The sequence below is a fragment of the Neophocaena asiaeorientalis genome, unplaced genomic scaffold, assembly GCF_003031525.2.
Source record: "Neophocaena asiaeorientalis asiaeorientalis breed wild unplaced genomic scaffold, Neophocaena_asiaeorientalis_V1.1 scaffold280, whole genome shotgun sequence".
Taxonomy (NCBI): Eukaryota; Metazoa; Chordata; class Mammalia; order Artiodactyla; family Phocoenidae; genus Neophocaena; species Neophocaena asiaeorientalis.
In genome coordinates, this window is record NW_020185321.1 from 5,824,645 (window position 1) to 5,849,972 (window position 25,328).

The 25,328-nt window shown below is 37.7% G+C and overlaps 2 protein-coding genes across 5 annotated transcripts in view; one reads left to right on the forward strand and one right to left on the reverse strand.

Moving 5' to 3' along the window:
- The window catches only part of ZNF382 (zinc finger protein 382), a 52,157-nt gene extending 49,375 nt beyond the window's left edge, over positions 1 to 2,782 (reverse strand). For 2 of the 4 annotated variants that reach the window (XM_024733874.1, XM_024733868.1), the window contains exon 1: positions 2,329 to 2,389. The gene's annotated coding sequence lies outside the window, so the exon portion shown is untranslated. Of the gene's footprint in view, positions 1 to 2,328; positions 2,390 to 2,657 lie in introns of those variants that run through there. The other 2 variants (XM_024733869.1, XM_024733870.1) reach the window with 2 other exon arrangements.
- Positions 2,783 to 2,854: 72 nt separating this feature from the next.
- On the forward strand, positions 2,855 to 23,976 carry ZNF529 (zinc finger protein 529). The gene is made up of 5 exons (XM_024733889.1): positions 2,855 to 2,933; positions 4,060 to 4,113; positions 11,388 to 11,481; positions 12,702 to 12,828; positions 22,225 to 23,976. The coding sequence occupies exons 2-5, from the start codon at positions 4,100 to 4,102 to the stop codon at positions 23,625 to 23,627; spliced, it is 1,638 nt and encodes a 545-aa protein (XP_024589657.1). The 5' UTR covers positions 2,855 to 2,933; positions 4,060 to 4,099; the 3' UTR covers positions 23,628 to 23,976.
- The last annotated feature ends 1,352 nt before the right edge of the window (positions 23,977 to 25,328 follow it).

The window sequence follows — 25,328 nt, forward strand, 5'->3', positions numbered from 1 at the left end:
CAGGTTTATCTGGAGAGAATAAAAGGAAATGTGGACCAGTTTCATGAAAGGGAATCCTATCTCCAGGAAGTTTCAAAATGGGAAACTGCTCATATATGCTAGGGGAAAAAGACTATTGCAGAAAGGAGAAAAGAAACGTCATCTAATCGGAGCCATGGCTTTAAGATTTGCAAGAGAGGACCTTTGCTCTTTTCGATTCTTTTTTAGAAAAATGAACAAGGAAGAGAGAAGGGAGGCATAAGAAAACATGTGAAACTGCACTTACCTTAGAGTTTCCATAACAACTTGATTAAATCTGCCTACTTACACAGTAAACAGTTACTATTAAATATTAATATTCATTATGCTAAATATTAACTATTCAGTAATACAGGCTAGGGAAATAGAGAAGAAACTGATTATGTACTTTTCCACACTGCAGGTTTCAGTAAGATGGAAGAAATTTGTCCTTTAAATGAAGTTTAAATATTGATTTTTACAGTAAACATTTTTATTAGAAAATGACTAATTTAATTGCTATGAGACTGACCTTGTGATTCGAAGTATTTCAGATACTTTTCCTTAGCTTAGAGCGACTGAAAAAGTTATTAAATTACCCATAATTTCATCCAGGAACAGGGGAAAAAAACTCACTCAAATCTGTTAAAAGTAGTACATAGAGGTAAAAAAAGTATTTTCTTGTGAACTACTTATTGAACCCTAGTCATTTCAACATATTAGAATTAGTTCAGATGGTGTTCCAAGTATACAATCCAGTCATCTAGAAATTGATTTTACCTCCTACTTTCCAATTCTTTTTTTTTTAAAGTAACATACTTAAGTTCAAGGTGTACAATGTGATGATTTGATACATGTATATATTGGGAAAAGATCACCACGATAAGGTTAGTTACCTCATATAATTATGCTTTTTTGTGTGTGGTGATAACATTTAAGATCTAATCACTTAACAACTTCCAAGTATATAATACAGAGTATTATTAATAATAGTCACCATGCTGTACATTAGATCCGCAGAACTTATTCATCTTATAACCTTTGACCAACATCTCTCCCTTTCTCTCACCCTCAGGCAACCACTATTATTCTACGCTGTATTTCAATGAGTTTGGGTTTTTTTAGATTCCACATACAGTGAGAACATAGTATTTGCCTTTCTGTCTGACTTACTTCACTTAGCATAATGCCCTCAGTGTCCTTCCATGTTGTCACAAATGGTGGGATTTCCTTCTTTAAGGCCAAATAATACTCCAGTGTGTGTGTGTTTGTGTGTGTGTGTGTGTGTGTGTGTGAATGAGTGCGTGGGTGTAAACACACACATTTTCTTTATCCATTCATCTGTCAGTGGACACTTAGGCTGTTTCCATGTCTTGGCTATTGTGAATATTGCTGCAGTGAAGATAGGAAGGAGTCAGTTATCTCTTTAATATCCTGTTTCATTTCCTTTGGATAATCTTATACTGCTATTTTACTTGATTAGAAACAGTCATAATTCTGCAAGCAGAACCAAAATGAAACACACCTAACTAGACACACACAGTTTCGCAGTCATTCATTAATATCACTTATGTAGTGATCCACTTTCACAGTCACATTATAATGAACACACAAAATCATGATAAGAGTTGGTACAGACACCTTGTTTCCTATAATCTCACCCACTTCACAAAACCACAATTCCATGGACTATACGTGATATTCCTAACTCCACTGAGCCCATCTCCTAATTCCATAGAAGAATACCAAATCAAACTCAGAAACCACTTACTTCACAGTCACATACAGTCTCAAACAGAAATCGTAACTAATCATCCTACAAGGTTTGTCAGCTTCTTAGAAAGTTAAATAGAAACTTAACCTATTATCAGCATTTTCTTCCACTAGGTATCTCCCCAGGAGAAATGGAAACATGCCAGCGTTATCAAAATACATAAAACCTGGAAATAAACTAAATGTTCATACAGAGAAAAATGAAAACACAAATTGTGGCACATTTGCACAATGGAATGCTGTCCAGAAACAAAAGGAATGAACTAAACAACATTAATAAATCTTAAAATACTAGGATGAGCTAAAGGAGACAATTGGAATTGTACAACTGACAAAGCTAAACTACGATGACATGTATCAGAACCATGGCTGTCTCTGCTATGAAACTAAAGGAAAAGGACACCAGCGAACTTCCTGGCAGTGACGATATTAAACACGCCAAGGGCGTGCATACACTCACTGCGCGTCTGCTATGTGCCATGGGTGTTGGGGTTTTCTCAAGGGCCAAAACTGACAAAAACAACAAAACCCTTGACCCTCTGGTTCACGATCACGGACCTGGGGTCCCGCACGTACAGGCCTGAGTGAACTTCTCGCCTGGGCTCTCTCCTGCCCGAAGTCCCTCCGCACGACTTCAGCCCTTCTTAGCCCGGCCTCCCTCGGCAGAGATTCACGATTCCCGCCCCGGCCCTCCTCTGCTGGGTTCCCAACTCCCTCTTCCCTCCTAGGCCCGGAGCTTCCAATTCTCAGCCAGTCCTACCCGAGCCAGGATTTTTCCGTTTGCCTCCTCGGCCCGCACCCGGCTTCCGGTTCCCTTTTCTGCCCTCCCCGGCCCAGGTTTGCGATTACTTCCTCGGCTTGGGCTCTCCTTCCTTCCGTGACCTCACCTCGCTCTCAGAGAACCATCACCCGGCTCTTCGGCATCTGGAAGGACAACCAGCTGCAACCCCTCCACCAAAGTCGTACGATCATTGCGCCCTGGAATTCCCGGTAGTCTCGGGGCAGGGAGGGGAGTGTCTCTGCAGCTGATGGGCTCCACGCTCCGCTCGAAAGTCTGGACTTTTTCGGTGTTGGACTACGTTTCCCACAGGCCCCAGAGCCGCCAATGACCTTCGACCTTTGGTTCACCTTCCGGTGTCGTGGTCATTATTGGGTTATACCTGGTGAGTTGAGGTGACGCAGGTTAAGCTGCGGGAGGGGCTGGCGGTGAGGTGGCCTGAAGCTCGGAGAGCGTGGATGGGGCTTGTGGAACCAGGAGCTTGTGTATGCGTGAGCCGCGGACGACCATGGTTGCGGGTGCTACTGTTTGTGACGGCGTCCTTGTTGAGTGTTAGTTCGCGCCTGTGCGTGCGTTAGAGCGGGGGCTAGAGTGCGTGTGACGGGGCCCTGGGTTGGCGTTACTGGTATCTGATTGGGTTGGTGAGACTGTCAGCGGGGGCGGAGCCTACTGTGTGACCATGGTTAACATGGACGTGGCGACGAGGGTGTCTGACTGACACTGTGACCGAGTGATCCTGTAACATCTCTGTTGTGACTGACTATAAGTGTGCACGAAGTGGAGTTTTTTAATTTTGTTTTCAATGAGCTTGTTGAAGTTTGGAGTTTTGTTTTTTTCATCTAGGAGTGTGTAAAATTTTTTTGTACGTGTGTGTGTATAAGCTATTAACACCATGTCCCCAGTACCCAGCCTCGTACTTTACACAGAGAGGGCATTGGTGAAGTGAGTGTTGCCCATCCAGGTCCAATTGTAGGTTCCATCGTTTCTTGGAATGTGTTTCCCTGGATTCTCTTCTGTCCTCACACCATGTAGCCAGTTGGGTCTAGCTGTAGAGGGATGGCCATCAGAGTGAAAGTCATGAATTTCACTCCTATAATGAAAGTTCCCAATAGAAAAGTACATACTGAATCCTTGGATTAGCATTTAGGCCTGCACTTGCCTTCAAGACAGGCTTCTGGGAAGACGTGAGGGGGAGGGCACAGGTGTAGAATCCCTTCGTGGGTTAAACTCCCTTGGATGCATTATGGAGGCCATTTACACCTTTCACAACCACAGCATTCCCTGAGCTGTGTCCTGTAGAAACTGCTGTGAACTTAGATTCCAGGTCTGGGCATAGGTGATGCTTACCTTTTTCTCTGATACTGGTAAAAGTCAGCATTCTAGTTTCACTCTTACTTCCATCCGCTTGTATTTGTGGTGGGTGATGGGTCATGTCTGATGGTGGACAGTATGTTCACCACGACTCTTAGCCAGTCCTGAGTCTCACAAGTCCCTTCTTCTTGGTCCTGTAGCTCTGCAAGTTCTGAAGTGGAGAGCATTGCTACTAACTTAATGGCCCATACAAGGTCAGTTCGTGTTTGCTTTTTGTTTTCATACATTTTTGTTTTACAGAGCATAGAATATTTGCTTTCTTTCTTTTAAATTTCCCTACCTAATTGTGACTTATCAATTTTCCTGGTTCATAGGACTTCCCTTCCCAATTAATAACAGGGCCATAGAGATGGGTCCCCTTCCCTTCCAGTGCCTTTCCAAATACCCTTTTCCCTTCCAGTTAATATTCCCATACCCATTGGGTAAATTATTCAATTACTGCACATGCTCTTCTTTCCAAAGGATAGCACAGAAATACAACTCATGGAGGATAAATTAAGGGCTTGTTTTAGAATATGCTTTGTTAAGGTTAGGTAGAATAACATAGCAGATACCTTTGGTTTCCAAACAAGGCAAGATAGGAAGTGGTTTGATTTCAATCAGTAAGTGACAAAGTTGACTTTGACATTTAAGAGTGGGTATATGATTGGAGTTTCGTGAAGAGAGGTATGTGTGTACAAGGGCAGGGAGTTTTTCCAGAGAATCCATGGGGAGTTTTGAGTGGTGACAACCAAGTCTTGTTTGAGATTTGGCAGTAGACTTTGTTTCAGACCACATATTGGTGTAGACTGTGATAGGCAGTGTGGTATAGTGGTATTTGAGTCTAAAGCAATACTAATGGAAATATAATGAAAGCCACTTAGATAATTTTACAATTTCTATTGAACACATTTTAAAAAGTAGGAAGAAATAGTTGAAATTAATTTTGATAATGCATCTTATTTGAACCAATATCTCTAAAATATTATTTCAACATATAATAAATAGATTGAAGTATTTTACATTCATATCTTCATACTAAGTTTTCAAAATTTCGTGCATATTTTATTGTTATAGCACTTCTCAATTTGGATGTTAAATTTTCAGTGGTTAAGGTGAAATATATTCACACCAAAACAATAAAATTGTGTTTAATTGAAAAACATTTTATATTGCTTTTGTATTTTAATTAAAACTAAATTGAAAATTCAGTTCTTTGTTCACACTAGTCATATTTCAAGGAGGTCAATAGTTATTAGTCTATGTTTTATAATTTCTTTTTATAAAATGTACATAATAATCACATCAGTGCCTTATGGATTTTATGAGAATTGGATACATTAATCTGGGCATAGCCCTAGACCACTTAATGAGTACCTTGTACTTAATAAGTCCTCAAGAAAAAAATAGTTGTTATTATGTGAAGATTCTAAATATTCCTCATAAATTTCTATAAATGAAGAGTAATGAAAATATAAAGTTAATTTTGATGAGCACTTAAAAGGAATTTTTAACAGCCAGATTTGCAAAAGTCCTAAAATAGAAATTCTTAACCTAAGGCAATTTGATTCCATTTTGGTGCTCACAAAGGACCACAAATCTGTTGAAATTATGTTCAAAATTATTCTATTATATAGTTCCTAACTTTTTTTTTTTTTGGTATGTTTGGTTTTGTTTGCAGAATGTCTAACTTCATGGGGTTATATAAGTGTATATAATCTTAAAAACTAAGTTAATCACATTACGTAAATGTGATGATAATACCATGCAGATAAGAGAAACTATGGAGTTAGTCATAAAAAGAAAAATGCTTAATATGTAATATTATACAGTATTTTTACATAGGGAAAAGAACATTCCAAATTGTCAGTATTGTATATGAATCTGTTTTACTAAGATTGCATTTGTAAGCAATTTTATATATCTGAAATATTAGTTTTTGAATAATGAAGTTAAAAAATTAAGCCATATATAATAAGCGTGTACGCTGTACCACACACATTTCTGCCTTCTTTACACACATTTTCTTTTTTTTTTTTTTTCACATTTTCTTATTTAGTCTGAAAATGCTACCATCTTGAATTTTGTTAATTCAAGTACGTGAATAGTGAATGTACCCTACTGCACTGGAGTGATGCAACTAAAGGATGTTCATAAGTTTGTAGAAGTAATTTATTTCAGTCACAAATTTCCTTCATGTTCCCACTCATTTTGAAGATCTTTTTGTTCATAATGTTATTAAACAGAAGGAAAACTTGCCTCCAACTCTGTTAAATCTGTTATGCAGAAATACCTCTCATATATTTCTGATGATGGAATTAATGCAGGTGTGTTGTAAACTATTCCGTTTTTAAGGAACTTGGAAAGTATAAAGTCAATAATTACTCATAGTCCCACCATCCAGAATAATCACTTGTAATAACATAATGTACATTCTTCCAAAATTTTTCTCTCTAGGTATGTGGGGCTTTTTGTTGTTGTTTTGTTTTATTTTTTTGGAGATATAATTGACATATAACATTGTATTAGTTTCAAGTGAATAACATAATGATTCGATATTTGTGTATATTGCAAAAAGACCACAATAAATCTAGTTAACATTCATCATTATACATAATTATGAGTTGTTTTTTTCCTTGTGATAAGAACTTTTAAGATACACTCTTAGCAACATTCAAATATACAGACAGTATTATTAACTATAGTCATCATGGTGTACATTGATCCCCATGATTGATTTATTTTATAACTAAAAGTTTGTACCTTTTGACCACCTTCACCCATTTTGTCCACCCCTTACCCACCATCTCTGGCAACCATCTATCTGTTTTCAGTGCCTAGGAATTTGTCTTTTGGTTTTGGGTTTTTTCGATTCCACATATAAGTAATATCATACAGTATTTGTCTTACTCTTACTTATTTCACTTAGCATAATGCCGTCAGGGTTCATCCATGTTGTCACAAACGGCAAGATTTCATTCTTTTTTTAGTGGCTGAATAATATTCCGTGTGTGTGTGTGTGTGTGTGACATTTTCTTTACCCATTCATCCATCTGTGGACACTTAGGTTGTTTCCATGCTTGCTATTGTAAATAATGCTGCATGAGCATGGGGGGTACATAAGTCTTTCTGAGTTAGTGTTTTAGTTTCCTTAAGATAAATACCCAGAAGTGGAATTGCAGGATCATATGGTATTTCTGTTTTTAATTTTTTAAAGGAATCTCCATTCTGTTTTCCATAGTGGCTGTACCAATTTACATTCCCACGAACAGTGCACAAGGATTTTTTTTTCTCCACATCCTCACCAGCATTTGTTATCTGTCTTTTTGATGATAGCCATTCTAACAGTTGAGGTGATGTTTCATTGTGGTTTATTTTATTTATTTATTTTTTGCGGTATGCGGGCCTCTCACTGTTGTGGCCTCTCCCGTCGCGGAGCACAGGCTCTGGACGCACAGGCCCAGCGGCCATGGCTCACGGGCCCCGCCACTCCGCAGCACGTAGGATCCTCCCGGGCCGAGGCACGAACCCGTGTCCCCTGCAACGGCAGGCGGACTCTCGACCACTGCGCCACCAGGGAAGCCCTTCATTATGGTTTTGATTTGCATTTCCCTGATGATTAATGATGTTGAGCACCTTTTCATGTACCCGGTGGAAATCTATGTTTTCCTTGGAAAAATGTCTATTCAAACCCTCTGCCCATTTTTAAAATCGAATTGTTTGTTTTTTTGCTATTGAGTTGTATGAGTTCTTTGTATGTTTTGGATATTAACCCCTTATCAGTAATATGATTTGCAAATATTTTCTCCATTAGAAGGTTGCCTTTTCATTTTGCTGATGGTTTTTTTGTTTGATGTAGTCCCACTTGTTTGTTTTGTTTTGTTTTTTGCTTTTGTTGCTTTTGCTTTTTTGTGCTAAATCCAAAAAAAAATCACTGCCACGACGGATGTAAAATTGCTTACCCACTGTATTATCTTCTAGGAGTTTTATGTTTTCAGGTTTTATGTTCAAGTCTTTTGAGTTTTGTGTATGGTGCAAAGTAGTGGTCTAGTTTCATGCTTTTGCATGTGGCTGTCCATTTTCCCAAAACTATCTATTGAAGAGACTGTCCTTACTACATTGTATATTCTTGGCTCCATTGTCATAAATTGACCATAAGTACTTGAGTTTATTTCTGGGCTGTCTATTCTGTTCCTTTCTCTGTGTGTGTTTTTTTTAAAAAACCAATACCACATTGGTTCAATTACTATAGCTTTGTAATATAATTTGGAATCAGGAAGCATGATGCCTCCAGCTTTATTTTTCTCTCTCAAAATTTCTTTGGCTATTTGGGGCCTTTTGTGATTCCATACAAATTTTAGGACTTTTTTTCTATTTCTCTGAAAGATGCCATTGGATGGGAATTTTGATAGGGATTACCCTGAATCTGTAGATTGTTTTGGGTAGCATTTATTCTTCCAATCCATGAACATGGAATACCTTTCCATTTATTTATTTCGTCTTCACTTTCTTTCATCCGTGTCTTATTTTTTTGGTGTACAGGTCTTTCACCTCCTTGGCTCAATTTATTCCTAGGTATTTTATTCTTTTTGATGCACTTGTAAACGGGATTGTTCTCATAATTTTTCTTTCTGAGTGTTCATTATTAGTCCATAGAAATACAACTGATTTTTTTTATATTGATTTTGTATCCTGCAACTTTATTATATTTGTTTATTACTTATAATAGTTTTTTGGTGGAATCATTAGGCTTTTCTTGTATGTAATATCACATCTGAAAATAGTGACAGTTTTGCTTCTTTTCTCATTTAGATGTCTTTTATTTCTTTTTTGTTTCTCTCTTTTTTTTTTTTTAACATGTAATTGCTCTGGCTAAGACTTCTAATACTGTGTTGAATGAAAGTGTCAAGAGTGGGTATCCTTGTCTTGTTCCTGTTCTTGGAAGAAAAGCTTTCAGCTTTTCACCATTAAGTATGATATTTGCTGTGGACTTGTTATATATGACCTTTATTATGCTGAGGTATGTTCCCTCTATATCCAGTTTACTGAGAATTTTTATCATAAATGGATGTGTAATTTTGTCAGATGCTTTTTATGCATCTATTGAGATGATCATGTGTGTTTTATCCCTCATTTTGTTAATATGATGTATCACATTAATTGTTTTGGGGATGGTGAACCATTCTTGCATCCATGGAATAAATCCCACTTGGTCATGGTGTATGATCCTTTTAATGTATTGTTGAATTCAGTTTGCTAATATTTTGTTCAGAATTTTTGAACCTGTGTATGTATTTCTTCTTTTGTTTCTGCAAAAAGAATTACAGAAATTTGCCACATAAGTGAGACAAAGTCACAGTTTTATCACACTTCTAGGCATGTAGGCATAAGTAGAAAGTGCCAGTGGTCACCATGTGATTTGACATATCTAACTTTTCAAAGCTTTGGAGATTACATAGATATCAAATAAACAATTACCAGGAGAACAAATCATGAATTAAGACTGCTGATCAGAGATTCATGGTTTTTTAAGAAGTGGTGGTTTCTTTCAGAGGACATAGGAATGATCTGGGAAATCCAGGTATCATACAAGACCTCATTATACAAATTACACTTGAAAGGACAGTTTTATAGAAACAGAAATAAATATGCATGTAACTCTCTGTGTTGGACAGGGGAACAAGATTAAGCCTTTTATGCTCAAATTGTCACATATTAGATAGATTCTAGTTATATGTCTGCAGCTTTGTGTAGAGGTCAAGGAGATATGTCCTTTCATTTTTGAGAATCTTTGTGACAAATATTATTGAGGAAAAATTGTAATCTCAAGGCTGGACTCTGAAATGAGTTAACATTATAGGAAAGAACAGACCTGAAAATCTCAAATTTCACTGTAGCACAAAGGTGAAGCATAGAGGGAATTTTTAAAAAATAATGAAACAAGGGATGTGAAATATTCTTTACCATTTCATAAATTAGCAGACAGCTTTTATTAGGTATCATTAGGTGCTTTTTATATGGCACTGAAAATGCTTTATGTCTTTTACTTAATTTGGTCCAGACAGCAACACTTTGAGGTAGGTCATATTGTTATTTCCATTTTACTGATGAGGAAATTAAGGCAGTTAAGTAACTTAGTAAAAGGTTACACAGTAACAGCCAAAGATAAGATTTGAAAACTGAATTTTGGATGATAGATTTTATGTTCAGATATTAAATAACTTCTATCTCTTCACTGATTCTTTATTTGATATGACATTGTGATCATACCTTCATTTACTTTAAGCATGGGTCCCTTTGTTTATTGAACATATTTATAATGGCTACTTTGAAGTCTTTGTTAAATCTGGTTGCTTCCTCACAGGCAGTTTCTGTTGTCTGTTTGGTTTTGGCTTTAGTGTTTTTGGTTTATGGGTTATATTTTCCTACTTCTTCACCTGTCTCTTGTTTGTGGAAAGTAGATATTTTAGATAGTTGTTGTAACTCTGGTGTTTTTGTCTACTTCTTCTCCCCAGGTCTGTTATTGTTATTTGCTTTCTTGTTTAGTGACTGGCTATATTAATGAAGTGAAATCTATCTCCCCCATAGTGTAAATCTCTGATGTTGCTCCTTGGGGTATAGACTTTGCTATTACCACAGTTACCCTTGGATGACAGTGGTTTTGACGGGGCTGTCTTTGAGTGTCTCTTTACCTGACCACACCAAGCTGTTAGGATCCACTGATTGTGACTGATAGCACTATTGTTTTCAGTAATGCTGTGGGGTTACACTGCTTCGCAGACTAATGAAATAGAGTCAGTGTCTGAGATTTGTTCTGACAATAGGAAGGGCTCCCCAAGTATCTTTCTCTGATCCTTTCTGACAAACTAGCCAGCCTACCGTTTAGCATTTAACTCCAATGAATTTTTCAATCTTCTTGCAATAGCCTTTCACCAAAATTTCCAGTGTTTTTGAGAATGTCCTTACCCTTGAACTTCTTCACACTCTGTTGCAAATGAAGGCAGTTCCTTTGGAGAGGGCTCTGGAGGGGATTGGGCAGCAGTCCTAGGTCTCAACTTGCCTCTTGTGGCATGGAACTCCTGCCCTATGAGCCAAGGCAAAGACAGTTGGAACCCCAGTATTCTCAGCAGTGCCACACCCATGGTACAACATACAATTCTTGTGTGGATACTAGGCAGAAGAAAATCTCCATTCCTTTGTTGCATTTGCCTGAGCAACAGGTATCTGGGGGCAGAATGAGAAATGCTCATGTTCTACTCCTCCCAGGAAGATAGTTATCTGACTGGGAACAGGGCATGAGTGGTGAGGAAGTTTGTGTCCTTGGCTGTACTAGTTTGCAGTGGAATCTTTTTCTCACTAGGATGGGATGGACAAGGAAGGGTGCAGGTTAGATTAAGATACTGCAGACTTTCACAGTTCTTAATAAGTTTTAGTAGATTTACAAATGTTTCTTCATTTGCTCTATGTTTTTATATATAATTTTTACCAGTTTCAATGGGGAGCATGTCGGTGGAGCTCCTCATGCTGTCATACCAGAAGTGGAATTCCCTGATCAATTCTTTACAGTTCTAACCATGGACCATGTAAGTTGCTATTTCTTTCTCCTTTGTGAACATTTCATTTTTCTGAATCTTCCCAGAAAGCAGCCCTAAGAGTGTACCCCACATCCCCATAAAAATCCCCATTTTCACTTTCTCGTGAGAGTTGGAGTCAAACAGCACACTGTACCTCCTATGTGTCTATCTATTCTCCAAATAATGTTCAACATTCATATGTGTTCAGTGTTTTGTTCAGAGCAGCTATAGGGTAGAAATGGAATCCCTAGATGGAGGCATTGACCAGCCTTTTTCATACTCTTGGGTAGAGAAAAAGAGCAAATGGATCCATTTGATGACATATGGGCAAAGTCTGTACTTCTGAACAGACCTATTTTTCCAGGTAGACTGGATTTGATGTTGACTAGTCTCAGTCAGACATAAATAGATTACTGTAGATTTCAGAATTGGAGGAGATCTTATCCAACTTATATGTCTAAATATAATTAAGGCTGATATATTTCCACCAAGCAGACGACTCTGTAGCCACTAAAAAGCATTGAATAAATAATTTTTCATTAGAAGTTATAATTCTTATATAATGTGAAATGGTGATTAACAGTGATGAACTTGGGGTTGTAAGAAATTTTAAAATATTGTTCATATCCCATTTTCTAAGCTAGATATTTTTCCTTTACAGAGGAACGAGGATGTAGAAATTCACTATTATTGATAATACATTCAGCAGGCATGTAGCATGAAGCGCTCATGTATACACTATTTCTTTTAATTTGTAAACTGATTATTTTATTTCCAGACGTGCTTAGCTAAGAAATCCCATAGCATGCAGGAAGATTTCTCTGAATCAAAAGGATTCTTTAAAGACCTGTAGATAGTCTGGTTTGGTAGCATTAATTTCCTTACTTCCCATACCATAGGCTTCTACCCCTGGCCGATGTACTTGCTATTAGACCCCCTTCCTGTAATGCAATTCTTTTTCTTTTTTTTTTAAATTTATATTATTGAAGTATAGTTGATTTACAATGTTGTGTTAATTTCTGTTGTACAGCAAAGTGATTCAGTTATATAGATATATATTCTTTTCCATTATGGTTTATTACAGGATATTGAATATAGTTTCCTGTGCTATACAGTAGTCTCTTATTGTTTATCCATTCTATATAAAATAGTTTAATTCAATTCTTTATTTCTTATCTTTTACTCAAAAATGTTTCCTTCAATTATACTTACGTGGTTTGTTGTTTCAGGAATTGGTGACATTCAGGGATGTGGTCATCAGCTTCTCTCAGGAGGAATGGGAGTATCTGGATTCTGCTCAGAGGGACTTGTACTGGGACGTGATGATGGAAAATTACAGCAACTTGGTCTCACTGGGTAAATTTAGCTGTTTACATAATTTAGAATATGTTCTATAGAATATCAGTTGACATTCAGTGAACTCAAAGCTATCTTTTAAGAAACTTCATGTAATTTCTATGAAGTCCCTTCTCAGTCTCTTATAATTTCTACGTTCATTTATTTTTGGCTGTGTTGGGACTTTGTTACTGCGTGTAGGCTTTCTCTAGTTGCGGTGAGTGGGGACTACTTTTCAGTGCAGTGCACATGCTTCCCATTGCTGTGGCTTATCTTATTGCGGAGCATGGGCTCTAGGCATGCAGGCTTCAGTAGTTGTGGCACGAGGGCTCAGTAGTTGTGGCTTGCAGGCTGTAGAGCACAGGCTCAGTAGTTGTGGCACACGGGTTTTTTTTTTTACATCTTTATTAGTATGATTGCTTTACAATGGTTTGTTAGTTTCTGCTTTATAACAAAGTGAATCAGTTATACATATACATATGTTCCCATATCTCTTCCCTCTTGTGTCTCCCTCCCTCCCACTCTCCCTATCCCACCCCTCCAGGCGGTTCCAAAGCACCGAGCTGATCTCCCTGTGCTATGTGGCTGATTCCCACTAGCTATCTACCTTACATTTGGTAGTGTGTATATGTCCATTCCTCTCTCTCGCTTTGTCACAGCTTACCCTTCCTCCTCCCCATATCCTCAAGTCCATTCTCTAGTAGGTCTGTGTCTTTATTCCTGTCTTACCCCTAGGTTCTTCATGACATTTTCTTTTTCTTCACTTCCATATATATGTGTTAGCATACGGTATTTGTCTTTCTCTTTCTGACTTACTTCACTCTGTATGACAGACTCTAGGTCCATCCACCTCATTACAAATAGCTCAATTTCGTTTCTTTTTATGGCTGAGTAATATTCCATTGTATATACGTGCCAATTTTGTCTTGGATCGATCACTTGATCATTAGGTAGTGTCCTTTGTCTCTTCTAATAGACTTTATTTTAAAGTCTATTTTGTCTGATATGAGAACTGCTACTTCAGCTTTCTTTTGGTTTCAATTTGCATAATATATCTTTTTTCATCCCCTTACTTTCAGTCTATATGTGTCTCTAGGTCTGAACTGGGTCTCTTGTAGACAGCATATTAGCTGTTTGGCATAGGGTGTCCAGCACTGTAGCTTGCTGGTCGTTGAGTGAAGCTGGGTGCTGGTGTTGCTATGGAGATCTCTGGGAGATTTTCGCTGCTTGATATTATTTGGAGCTGGGAGGTCCCTTGTGGACCAGTGTCCTGAAGTTGGCTCTCCCACCTCAGAGGCACAGCACTGACTCCTGGATGTAGCACCAAGAGCCTTTCATCCACACGGATAAAGAGGAAAAGGGGAAAAAAAATCATAAATCTTGCTCTCAATGTCCACCTCCTCAATTTGGGTTGATTCGTTTGTTGTCTATTCATGTATTCCACAGATGCAGGGTACATCAAGTTGATTGTGGAGCTTTAATCCGCTGCTTCTGAGGCTGCTGGGAGAGATTTCCCTTTCTCTTCTTTGTTCTCACAGCTCCCAGGGTTCAGCTTTGGATTTGGCCCTGCCTCTGCATGTAGGTCGCTGGAGGGCGTCTGTTCTTTGCTCAGATAGGACAGGGTTAAAGGAGCAGCTGCTTCGGGGTCTCTGGCTCACTCAGTCCGGGGGGAGGGAGGGTACGGAGTGTGGGGTGAGCCTGTGGCGGCAGAGGCCGATGTGACTTGCACCAGCCTGAGGCACGCCGTGCGTTCTCCCGGGGAAGTTGTTCCTGGATGCCGGGACCCTGGCAGTGGCGGGCTGCACAGGCTCCCCGGAAGGGGAGTGTGGATAGTGACCTGTGCTTGCACACAGGCTTCTTGGAGGTGGCAGCAGCAGCCTTAGCATCTCATGCACGTCTCTGGGGTCCGTGCTTTTAGCCACAGCTTGCGCCTGTCTCTGGAGCACCTTTAAGCAGGGCTCTTAATCCCGTCTCCTCACGCACCACGAAACAAAGAGGGAAGAAAAAGTCTAGACTTTTCCCCCAACTCCTTCCCGGCTAGCCATGGTGCACTAACCCCCTGCAGGCTCTGTTCACGCCGCCAACCCCAGTCCTCTCCCTGCGCTCCCACTGAAGCCCAAGCCTCAGCTCCCAGCCCCACCCGCCCCGGTGGGTGAGCAGACAGGCCTCTTGGGCTGGTGAGTGCTGGTTGGCACCGATCCTCTGTGCGGGAATCTCTCTGCTTTGCCCTCCGCACCCCTGTGGATGTGCTGTCCTCCGCAGCTCTGTAGCTTTCCCCCTCTGCCACCCACAGTCTCCACCCGCGAAGGGGCTTCCTAGTGTGTGGAAACCTTTCCTCCTTCACAGCTCCCTCCCACTGGTGCAGGTCCCGTCCCTATCCTTTTGTCTCTGTTTATTCTTTTTTCTTTTGCCCTACCCAGGTACGTGGGGAGTTTCTTGCCTTTTGGTATGTCTGGGGTCTTCTGCCAACATTCAGTAGGAGTTCTGTAGGAACTCCCATGTAGATGTATTTCTGGTGTATCTGTGGGGAGGAAGGTGATCTCCACGTCTTACTCTTCTGCCAATTTCCCCTCCTTCTCCCCGGCACATGGGTTTAGTTGCTCTGTGGCATGTGGGATCTTCCCAAACCAGGGCTTGAACCCGTGTCTCCTGCATTGGCAGGTGGATTCTTAACCACTGTGCCACCAGGGAAGTCCTTGGATTTGACTTCTAGTATACATACACTGTATCCTTTGAGATACTTATTATATTGTGTTTGAGCCCAGAATTGCTAAAATTTCTTTATTACTTTCTTGCCCACCTTCTGGGAGAACAGCTAAGATACTGTGTCCTGAGTTGTTATGATTATTAAAAGAATTTGTATAATTTATATTGTTACATTGGCAAATAGAGGTCATATTCATTGCCTGACACAAGTGTTGTCTTACACCTGCTATGGGGTTAAAGAACTTTGCATTTAACGTTAAGTCAGTATTCCAGCAAGGACCTTTTAATGTTTTAGAAAGCTTGTTTTCCTCTCAGCTCACATAGTTCTTGCCTTGTACCAGGCCCCGATTTAAGCCCTTTTAATATACTGAGTTATCTAATTCTACAACCCTATGGCATAAATACTACTTGCATTATTGTTCTTTGAAGAGATTGCTAAGACAAAGAGTATTTAGGCTACCCCTCCAGGGTTACATAACTAGTTAGTGTCAGAAGCAGGTTTTCTTACCCAAGCAGTCTGATGCCAAAGTTGATATTCTTAGCTGTTACAACATACTGCCTCTCAAGGCAAAGAGATAGCATGGGTTTAAATAAAAGAAGACATTTCTTTACCTGTCTGGTAAAGTATTTATACAGCTAGCCATTAACAATCAAAAGCTATGATGGGCTAAAGTATACTAAACCAATGAAAATCAACAAATCCATAATGATACGTAAATAAGAGGTCAGAAAATTTATACTCTCTTTATACTTTGTAATTCTATGGTCACTTTAAGGTGAATGTTCTTTCAATCTTCTCATATTTATCTTCTCTGAAGTCTTTCATTTCAACCTCATTTATTAAAAACTTAACCAATTCTCAAAAGTGTTTTTTAGAATTGGTTATGATTCTTATATATTTCTATATATTATGTTACATTTCTTTGTTGTAAACAGAGTGTTCCATTTCTAAGCCAGTTTTGACTGCCTTATTAGTGGAAGGGAAGTTGCCCTGGAGGGTTATGAGGAATGTGACAAGTAAACGGGGCTAGGTGAGTGAGGACTTGATGAAGCAAGGAAAGCCATCACCAGAGTAAAAAGCCCAGCCTGTCCAAGAGGAGGTTGGCCCCTGTGATGTCTTGGGGAAACTCCCTTTAAACCCATATGGGAAAAAAGCCTGATACTTGGGGAAGGAAATTAAGATCTTCCCCAATTCAACCAACATTTCCCCTAGTTCCTCTTGTATTTAGACTTACATAAATGTCTTCACTGACAAAAAAATCTTGGTCATTTATATAATCAACACTTAATCAGTGTGTACAGTAATAGATATTGTGTTAGCCCTATAGTGTGTATATGTCCATGACTCTCTCTCGCCCTGTCAAAACTCACCCTTCCCCCTCCCCATATCCTCAAGTCCGTTCTCCAGTAGGTCTGCGTCTTTATTCCTGTCTTACCCCTAGGTTCTTCATGACATTTTTTCCCCTTAAATTCCATATATATGTGTTAGCATACGGTATTTGTCTTTTTCTTTCTGACTTACTTCACTCTGTATGACAGACTCTAGGTCTATCCATCTCATTACAAATAGCTCAATTTCATTTCTTTTTAAGGTGTGTTAGCCCTATAAGTACAATGGTAAGAAAGATCAATACAGATCTTAATGTCATGGAACTAACATACTAGTAAGTGAGATATATAATAAATAGGTAAATAAATGATTAGAAAATATATCATGGATAGTGATATGTGCTATGAAGAAAAGTAAGCAAAATAAAGGGATGAAGAATAATGGAACTAATTCAGATATTATGGTCAGAAAGGGATCTCTCTGGTCCTACTTTAGCATTCTATGAATACACAGTTCCTCATCAACAATTCACTTAATGCTTTTTACAATTGAAAACCTTCATTTAAATCAGTGTTGTACTAAGTCCGTCATTCCTTCTAATACATCTAATTAGTTACCCTCATGCTACTTGATAAACTTGAAATCTAATGGAAAAGGCAGCAAGTGTTTGATTATACTCTTTATATGATTGTAACTAATTAGCCACCTCAAATGGTGCACTTGAAATTTTCTGACCTCTTATTTATGTATCATTATGGATTTGTTGATTTTCATTGGTTTAGTATACTTTAGCCCATCACAGTCTTTGTTGATGCCTAGCTGTATAAATACTAATTCCTTATGGATTTTTGTGTACCTTTGACTTGATTCTTTATTCTTTGAATTTACTATTGCTTTCTGAAGCTTTCCCAGGCTCACCCTATACCTTCCCTATCCCAGACCAAACACCTGAATTGGTTAAAAATGAGTTCTTCTGGTTTTCCATGTTTTATGTGTTTTGTTCCTTTTTAAAAAATTAATTCTAGCTATAAATTTTTAGTTGTTTAGTTAACATGTTTAGGTACACAAAGTACTTTTTACCCTCTTTTGATTATTGTATTGTCAAAATGGTGGTCTCCTTTGATGATCTGTGTCTTTTTGTTATGGTTCATTAATATTATAAAACATTCTTGCTTCTGTCACAACAGTCAAGGGCACATCTTCTACCTTACCTGCTCCAGGTCGTGACTCAGATCTTTATTTTAGGAGCCATGGTTCATTACCTGGTTTATTGCCACAACCTGGGCAATAGGCATGCTTATGATTTTTTGTTTCATGGGAGGTAAGTCTTTGACAATTTTATCTCTTTCTAGCAAATTGTTCATTTTTCAACTTTTATGGCTTCTGGGGTTTTCAGTATTTATTTACCTAGAAAATAATTCATAAGTCAACATTTTCAAATTGGTTGGCATATGAGTCTTACAACATTTAAAAATACCCTCTGTGATGGTTCTTTCATTTGTCATTTATTTTTTTAATAGATCTTTATTGGAGTATAATTGCTTCACAATACTGTGTTAGTTTCTGTTGTACACCAAAATGAATCAGCCATATGCATACATATGACCCTATATCCCCTCCCTCATGAGCCTCCTTCCCATCCTCCCTATCCCACCCCTCTAGATCATCGCAAAGCACAGAGCTGATCTCTCTGTGCTATGCTGCTCCTTCCCACTAGCTAACTACTTTACATTCGGTAGTGTATATATGTCGATGCTACTCTCTCACTTCGCCCCAACTTACCCCTCCCACCCCATGTCCTCAAGTCCATTCTCTATGTCTGCATCTTTATTCCTGCCCTGCAACTAGGTTCATCAATACCATTTTTTTTTTTAGATTCCACGTATATGTGTTAGAATATGGTATTTGTTTTTCTCTTTCTGACTTACTTCACTCTGTATAACAGACTCTAGGTCCATCAACCTCACTACAAATAACTCAATTTCGTTTCTTTTTATGGTTGAGTAATATTCCATTGTATATATGTGCCACATCTTCTTTATCCATTCATTTGTCAATGGACATTTAGGTTGATTCCATGTCCTAGCTATTGTAAATAGTGCTGCAATGAACATTGTGGTACATGTCTCTTTTTGAATTATGCTTTTCTCAGGGTATATGCCTAGTAGTGGGATTGCTGGGTCATATGGTAGTTCTATTTTTAGTTTTTTAAGGAACCTCCATACTGTTTTCCATAGTGGTTGTTTCAATTTACATTCCCACCAACAGTGCAGGAGGGTTCTCTTTTCACCAAACCCTTTCCAGCATTTATTGTTTCTAGATTGTTTGATAATAGCCATTCTGACTGGCATGAGGTGATACCTCATTGTAGTTTTGATTCGCATTCCTCTAATAATTAGTGATGTTGAGCATCTTTTCATGTGCTTCTTGGCCATCTGTATGTCTTCCTTGGTGAAATGTCTATTTAGGTCTTCCATCCTTTTTTTTTTTTTTTTTGCATTACATGGGCCTTTCACCATTGTGGCCTCTCCTGCTGTGGAGCACAGGCTCCAGACCTGCAGGCTCAGTGGCCATGGCTTACGGGCCTAGCTGCTCCGCAGCATGTGGAATCCTCCCAGACTGGGGCACAAACCCGTATCCCCTGCATCGGCAGACTCCCAACCACTGCACCACCAGGGAAGCCCCTTCCATCCATTTTTTAATTGGATTTTTTTTTTTAAGTTCCATTTGTTTATTTTTATTTCCGTTACTCTAGGAGGTGGGTCAAAAAAGATCTTGCTGTTGTTTGTGTCGGAGTGTTTTTCCTATGTTTTCCTCTAAGAGTTTTATAGTGTCTCGTCTTACATTTAGGTCTTTAATCCATTTGGAGTTTATTTTTGTGTATGGTGTTAGGGAGTGTTCTAATTTCATTCTTTTACATGTAGCTGTCCAGTTTTCCCAGCACCACTTATTGAAGAGGCTGTCCTTTCTCCATTGTATGTTCTTGCCTCTCTTCTCGTAAATTAGATGACAATATGTGTGTGGGTTTATCTCTGGGCATTCTATCCTGTTCCATTGATCTACTTTTCTGTTTTTGTGCCAGTACCATACTGTCTTGATTACTGAAGCTTTGTGGTATAGTTTGAAGTCAGGGAGCCTGATTCCTCCAACTCTGTTTTTCTTTCTCAAGATTGCTTTGGCTATTTGGGTCTTTTGTGTTTCCATACGAATTGTAAAATTTTTTGTTCTAATTCTGTGAGGAATACCACTAGGAGTCTGACAGGGATTGCATTGAATCTGTAGATTGCTTTGGGTAGTATAGTCATTTTCACAGTATTGATTCTTCCAATCCAAGGACATGGTATATTTCTCCATCTGTTTATGTCATCTTTGATTTCTTTCACTTTTTATATTTGTTGATTATATTCTTTATATGTTCTCTAACTCATCACATTCTGATTCTATATTTATTGAATTCTCCTCTCACCTTTTCTTTAGGTCACTTTGTTCTTTTCTGTCTTCTTGAATGGAATGTATACATTGGTTTTCATTCTTTCAGTTTTATCAATGTAAGTGTCTAAATTCTTACTTTCTATGTGACTAATATTGAGTTTCATAGATTTTTAATGTGCAATATTTTCAACGCCACCATTCCCTGAAAGTTTTGTAATTTCAGTTACATTTCTACAATAACTAAACAGTTATTTGATAGAAAGTGTCTTCATTTCTAATTGGAAGTACTTTTAATTTACTGATACTGGCATTCATTTATGATTTTATTGTTTCAGTCAAATAATGGTGTTTGCATTATTTCACCTTAATTATACATAATTCAGTCACAAGAAATTATTTTTGCCTTTTATCATGCAATGTATTTCAGTCACTTTGGATTTTCCTTAGGTTGTTCCCTCATCTGATTGCCAATCTCCAGCTAGGTCCAAGAGATCTTTTGTTACAAAGTGCCTTACACTCTTGCCCACCTTCACCACATTTTACATATCATTCTGTTACCAAATTCTCCTTTTCAGCCGCAGGTTTACTCAGAATTACATAAGCTTTAAAGTATGGGAAATACCTATTATAATATCTAAAACATTCTGATACTATTTTAGGCAGTATAGCAGTGGTTAGCTTTGAGAATAAGAAAATGGAAAGGAATACCTGGGAAAGAGCATGAAGGAAAACATTTAAATATAGACTAGGATTTCAGGAGGATAGATGAATAATAGTGAAAACGTTACTGAAGAGAGGTAAATAAAACACCATCTTTATTGGGATGAAGAAACTCATGATTTTGCATAGGAGGAAATTAACAGCAGTGATGGAGACAGTATGCGTAGGTGGAGAGGCAATTGGAAAACAATCATTTATAAACACTATTATATAAATGAATGTATCTTACTATATTATAATTTTCATGTATATAAAATCACTGTAGTGTAGTGTGAGGTTTTAAAGGCATGGAGATTCTTATAGTTATATAATTATTCTGGTAATTGTGTTCTCCAGTGACTTCTTTTTGTAATATTGGCTTTTATTCTCACATTGCTTTCAACCAGTGATTTGCTTTTCCTGTAATTATAAATTACTATGACCTTGGAGCTTGCTATTCAGTGGCACATAGAATGATTTTATTTGTCCTTTTGGAGTTTAATAAGGAAATAAACAGTATGATAACAGAGAAAATTACAGATTACACAATTGGAAAAATGGGTATGAGGGCAAGGAACTAGATATTGGAATAGAGATATAGATATGAACTTACTTAGAGTCAGCTAGTACCTAATTTCAGAGGGTGGTAACTTTTAGACCCAGACAACGAAAAGGAAGTAGTATATAAGGATTCCATTTCTGAGAAATGAAATATCTTGTGGGTATCTCTAAATGATAGGAAATGTGGTTTGATGCAGAAGGTGAAAATGATTAGGTGAAAGGGGATAATGGATTAAAATGTTGTTTTACAAGCAGCACCCTGTTATCAATGATAAAGTATTGGGATTATATTGTAGAAGAAGAAAAGTATCAGAAAATTGTTAGTATGTATCAATAATCAAATTTTGATCTGTATTTGCAGTATCTCTACAAGATACTGATGACTAATTTCCACATCTATAGGTGTTGATTCAGTTTATCTGGATTAGTTCATGAACATCAGTACTTGACAAGCTTACTAGGTGATGATCAACACCAAAATTTCAGACCCACTGACTTAATCCATTTCTCTTAGCACAAACTTCACAACCTTATGTTATACTCTTATCATTCTCTGAGTTCTCTTTACCTTTCCTCAAACTTCATAACAGTATTTTAATCATTCACTTATACTGTGAATTATTTTCAGTTTTTCTCCTGTGCATTTTATAACTATTTTTTGTTTAATTGTTTTTTTCCCTTTCTTTCAGACTTGGAATCCAAGTGTGACAAAGAGACTTCATCTACAGAGAAGGACATTATTGAAAAAAATGATTCTCATTGGGAAGTAACAGAAAGTAGTAAATTAGTTGGCCTTGAGAACTCCATTGTCAGAAATGATTGGCAAAGCAAAAGGAAGACTGAAGTGCAAAGACCCGAAGTGGGATATTTCAGTCAAATGAAAATCATCTCTGAAAAAGTACCCAATTACAAAATTCATAAATCTCTTACATTACATCAGAGAATTCATGGTAGTGAGAAGCCCTGTAAGGAATTTGGGAAGGTCCTTATTTGTGACTTAAACTTTGATGAGTATGAGAAAATATATACTGAGAAAACCTCTGAACATAGTAGATATTGGAAAACCTTTGGAGTAGATGACCCACATACCCTACAACTTAATATTCATACTGGTATGAAATCTTGTAAATGTATGGAATGTGGGAATGCATTTAGTTTTTGTGAAGACCATAGTGTACACTGTGATGATCAGAAGTGCTATAAATGTAAGCAATATGGAAGGACTTTTAGAAGAACTGAAAAAATCACTGCACTTCAAAGAATTCATGATGGTGAGAAACCCTATGAATGCACTTTCTGTAGGAAATCGTTTAGAGTGCATGCACAACTTACTAGACATCAGAAAATCCATACTGATGAGAAACCTTACAAATGTATGGAATGTGGCAAGGACTTTAGATTTCATTCACAACTAACTGAACATCAGAGAATTCATACTGGTGAGAAGCCATACAAATGTATACAATGTGAGAAGGTCTTTAGAATTCGTTCACAGCTTATTGAACATCAGAGAATTCATACTGGTGAGAAACCTTATGCATGTAAAGAATGTGGGAAGACTTTTGGAGTCTGTCGAGAACTTGCTCGACATCAGAGAATTCATAGTGGTAAGAAACCCTATGAATGCAAAGCATGTGGAAAGGTATTTAGAAACAGTTCATCCCTGACTAGACATCAGAGAATTCATACTGGTGAGAAACCATATAAATGTAAGGAATGTGGGAAAGCTTTTGGAGTAGGCAGTGAACTTACTCGACATCAGAGAATTCACAGTGGTCAGAAACCTTATGAATGTAAAGTGTGTGGAAAGTTCTTTAGACTTACTTCAGCCCTTATTCAACATCAGAGAATTCATAGTGGTGAGAAACCTTATGAATGTAAGGTATGTGGGAAGGCCTTTAGACACAGTTCGGCCCTTACTGAACATCAGAGAATTCATACTGGAGAGAAACCTTATGAATGCAAGGCATGTGGGAAGGCCTTTAGACATAGTTCATCCTTTACAAAACATCAGAGAATTCATAATAGTAATAAACCCTATGAATGTAAGGAATGTGGGAATGCCTTTAGAGCGGGCAGGCAACTTACTTGACATTGAACAAGTTGTACTGGTGAGAAGATTTTTGAATGAAAGACATATATAAAGCCCATTTATTTCTGAGTTTCATTGGAAAAATATGTGTATTTAAGTATAAGTTATTGCAGAGATTCTACCTCAATTAAATCTATTTCCAGACTTTATGGCCACTCTAGAACTAGAATTATTCATTCATAAGTGAGATATACTTTCAGCTTTGTTCAGTATCACCAAATATTTCTTTTTATATCAATTAACATTCTGAATATCCGTTTATGTAGGATGATGCCTATCAATCCGTTTCTTAAATGCATGGGAAATGTATTTCCCTAATTATTAATTATTTGAGTTATTTTCATATGAGTTTCTTTTTTTTTTTTTTTTTTTTTTATTAGTTTTTTTTTTTTTTTTTTTTTTGCGGTACACAGCCCTCTCACTGTTGTGGCCTCTTCTGTTGTGGAGCACAGGCTCCGGATGCACAGGCTCAGTGGCCATGGCTCATGGGCCCAGCCGCTCCACGGCATGTGGGATCCTCCCGTACCAGGGCACGAACCCGTGTCCCTTGCATCGGCAGGCGGACTCTCAACCACTGCACCGCCAGGGGAGCCCTCATATGAGTTTCTTGTCCAGGGATGTTTTGCTTACAGTTACTTTTGGTTTTTGTGTTTTTGGCTATTTATTGTTTTTGGCTTAGTGATTTGTAATATTGCTCAAATATATCTTTTGCATTCTAACTTTTTACTTGTTTTATATGGCATACTTATCTTCTCCAGAGAGTTAGAACCCCCAGACACTTATGTGATTTTAAAGTCTTGTGGTCCTGCAAGGTGTTTGTGTAGATTTGTTTTGTTTTGTTTTCTCTTTTGTTTTAATGGTAGATGTTTTAACTTTTCCATTGTCATCAAATGTTTGAATTCTTTTTGAATTTCTATTTTGTTTTGACACAACAGATTTCCCTAAATACCTTTTGCAACACAATTCCTTTAAGGAGCCTTTTCACCTCTGGGCAGAACCAGTAGGCATCCAAATAAAATGAGCATTTTAAATATTTCATAAAATATTCTAACCCAATCTTACGTCTCTTAAATTTGTTAGGCAACTTTAAAAGTAGGAGAAAATCTACAGCTATTGCAATGATTATAAACTGGTCACTAAAATTAAGAGGGTTTACAACGCTGCCTATTTACCATGTCTTCGATTGGGTTTTGTATCTATTTATAATTTTCCTTTTTATTCCATTCAGTGTTGTCTTACTGTGTTTTGGCAGTTGGAAAATCAGTAGACCTTTGATTTTAGCAATCTCCCCTGACCAGGAAAAACGAAAAGACAACTAAAAAATGAGACAGTTAATAAGGTTGCAAATCTTAGCTATTCATCACCTCTTTCTTATGACAGTTGACCTGGTTATATAATCAAAGTGATCAAAAGCCACTGGTTATTAATTTTTATAAGAAAATTTACCTGTTATATTTACATACATTTACATCACTGTCATTCATTAGATTTTAATTTATTTTTTTTTAGATTTTAATTTTTGAGATTGGTATCTTGCCCAGTTTTGCATGATCAGCAGTAGTAAGGTTTTCTCATTGGGTATACTGAGCTATGTTTTCTTTACATATTCCTTATTAGTAATTTACTTAAGTTAGCAGTTATTAAAAGTATGTAACTGATAGATCATTCATGTCCTACAGAGTAAAAGAATGGGTCTCTGTT

Coding starts and splice junctions, on each gene's coding strand:
- ZNF529 (XM_024733889.1), top strand. Junction 11,482..12,701: donor CAGTTCTAACCATGGACCAT/GTAAGTTGCTAT, acceptor TTGTTGTTTCAG/GAATTGGTGACATTCAGGGA. Junction 12,829..22,224: donor CAGCAACTTGGTCTCACTGG/GTAAATTTAGCT, acceptor CCTTTCTTTCAG/ACTTGGAATCCAAGTGTGAC.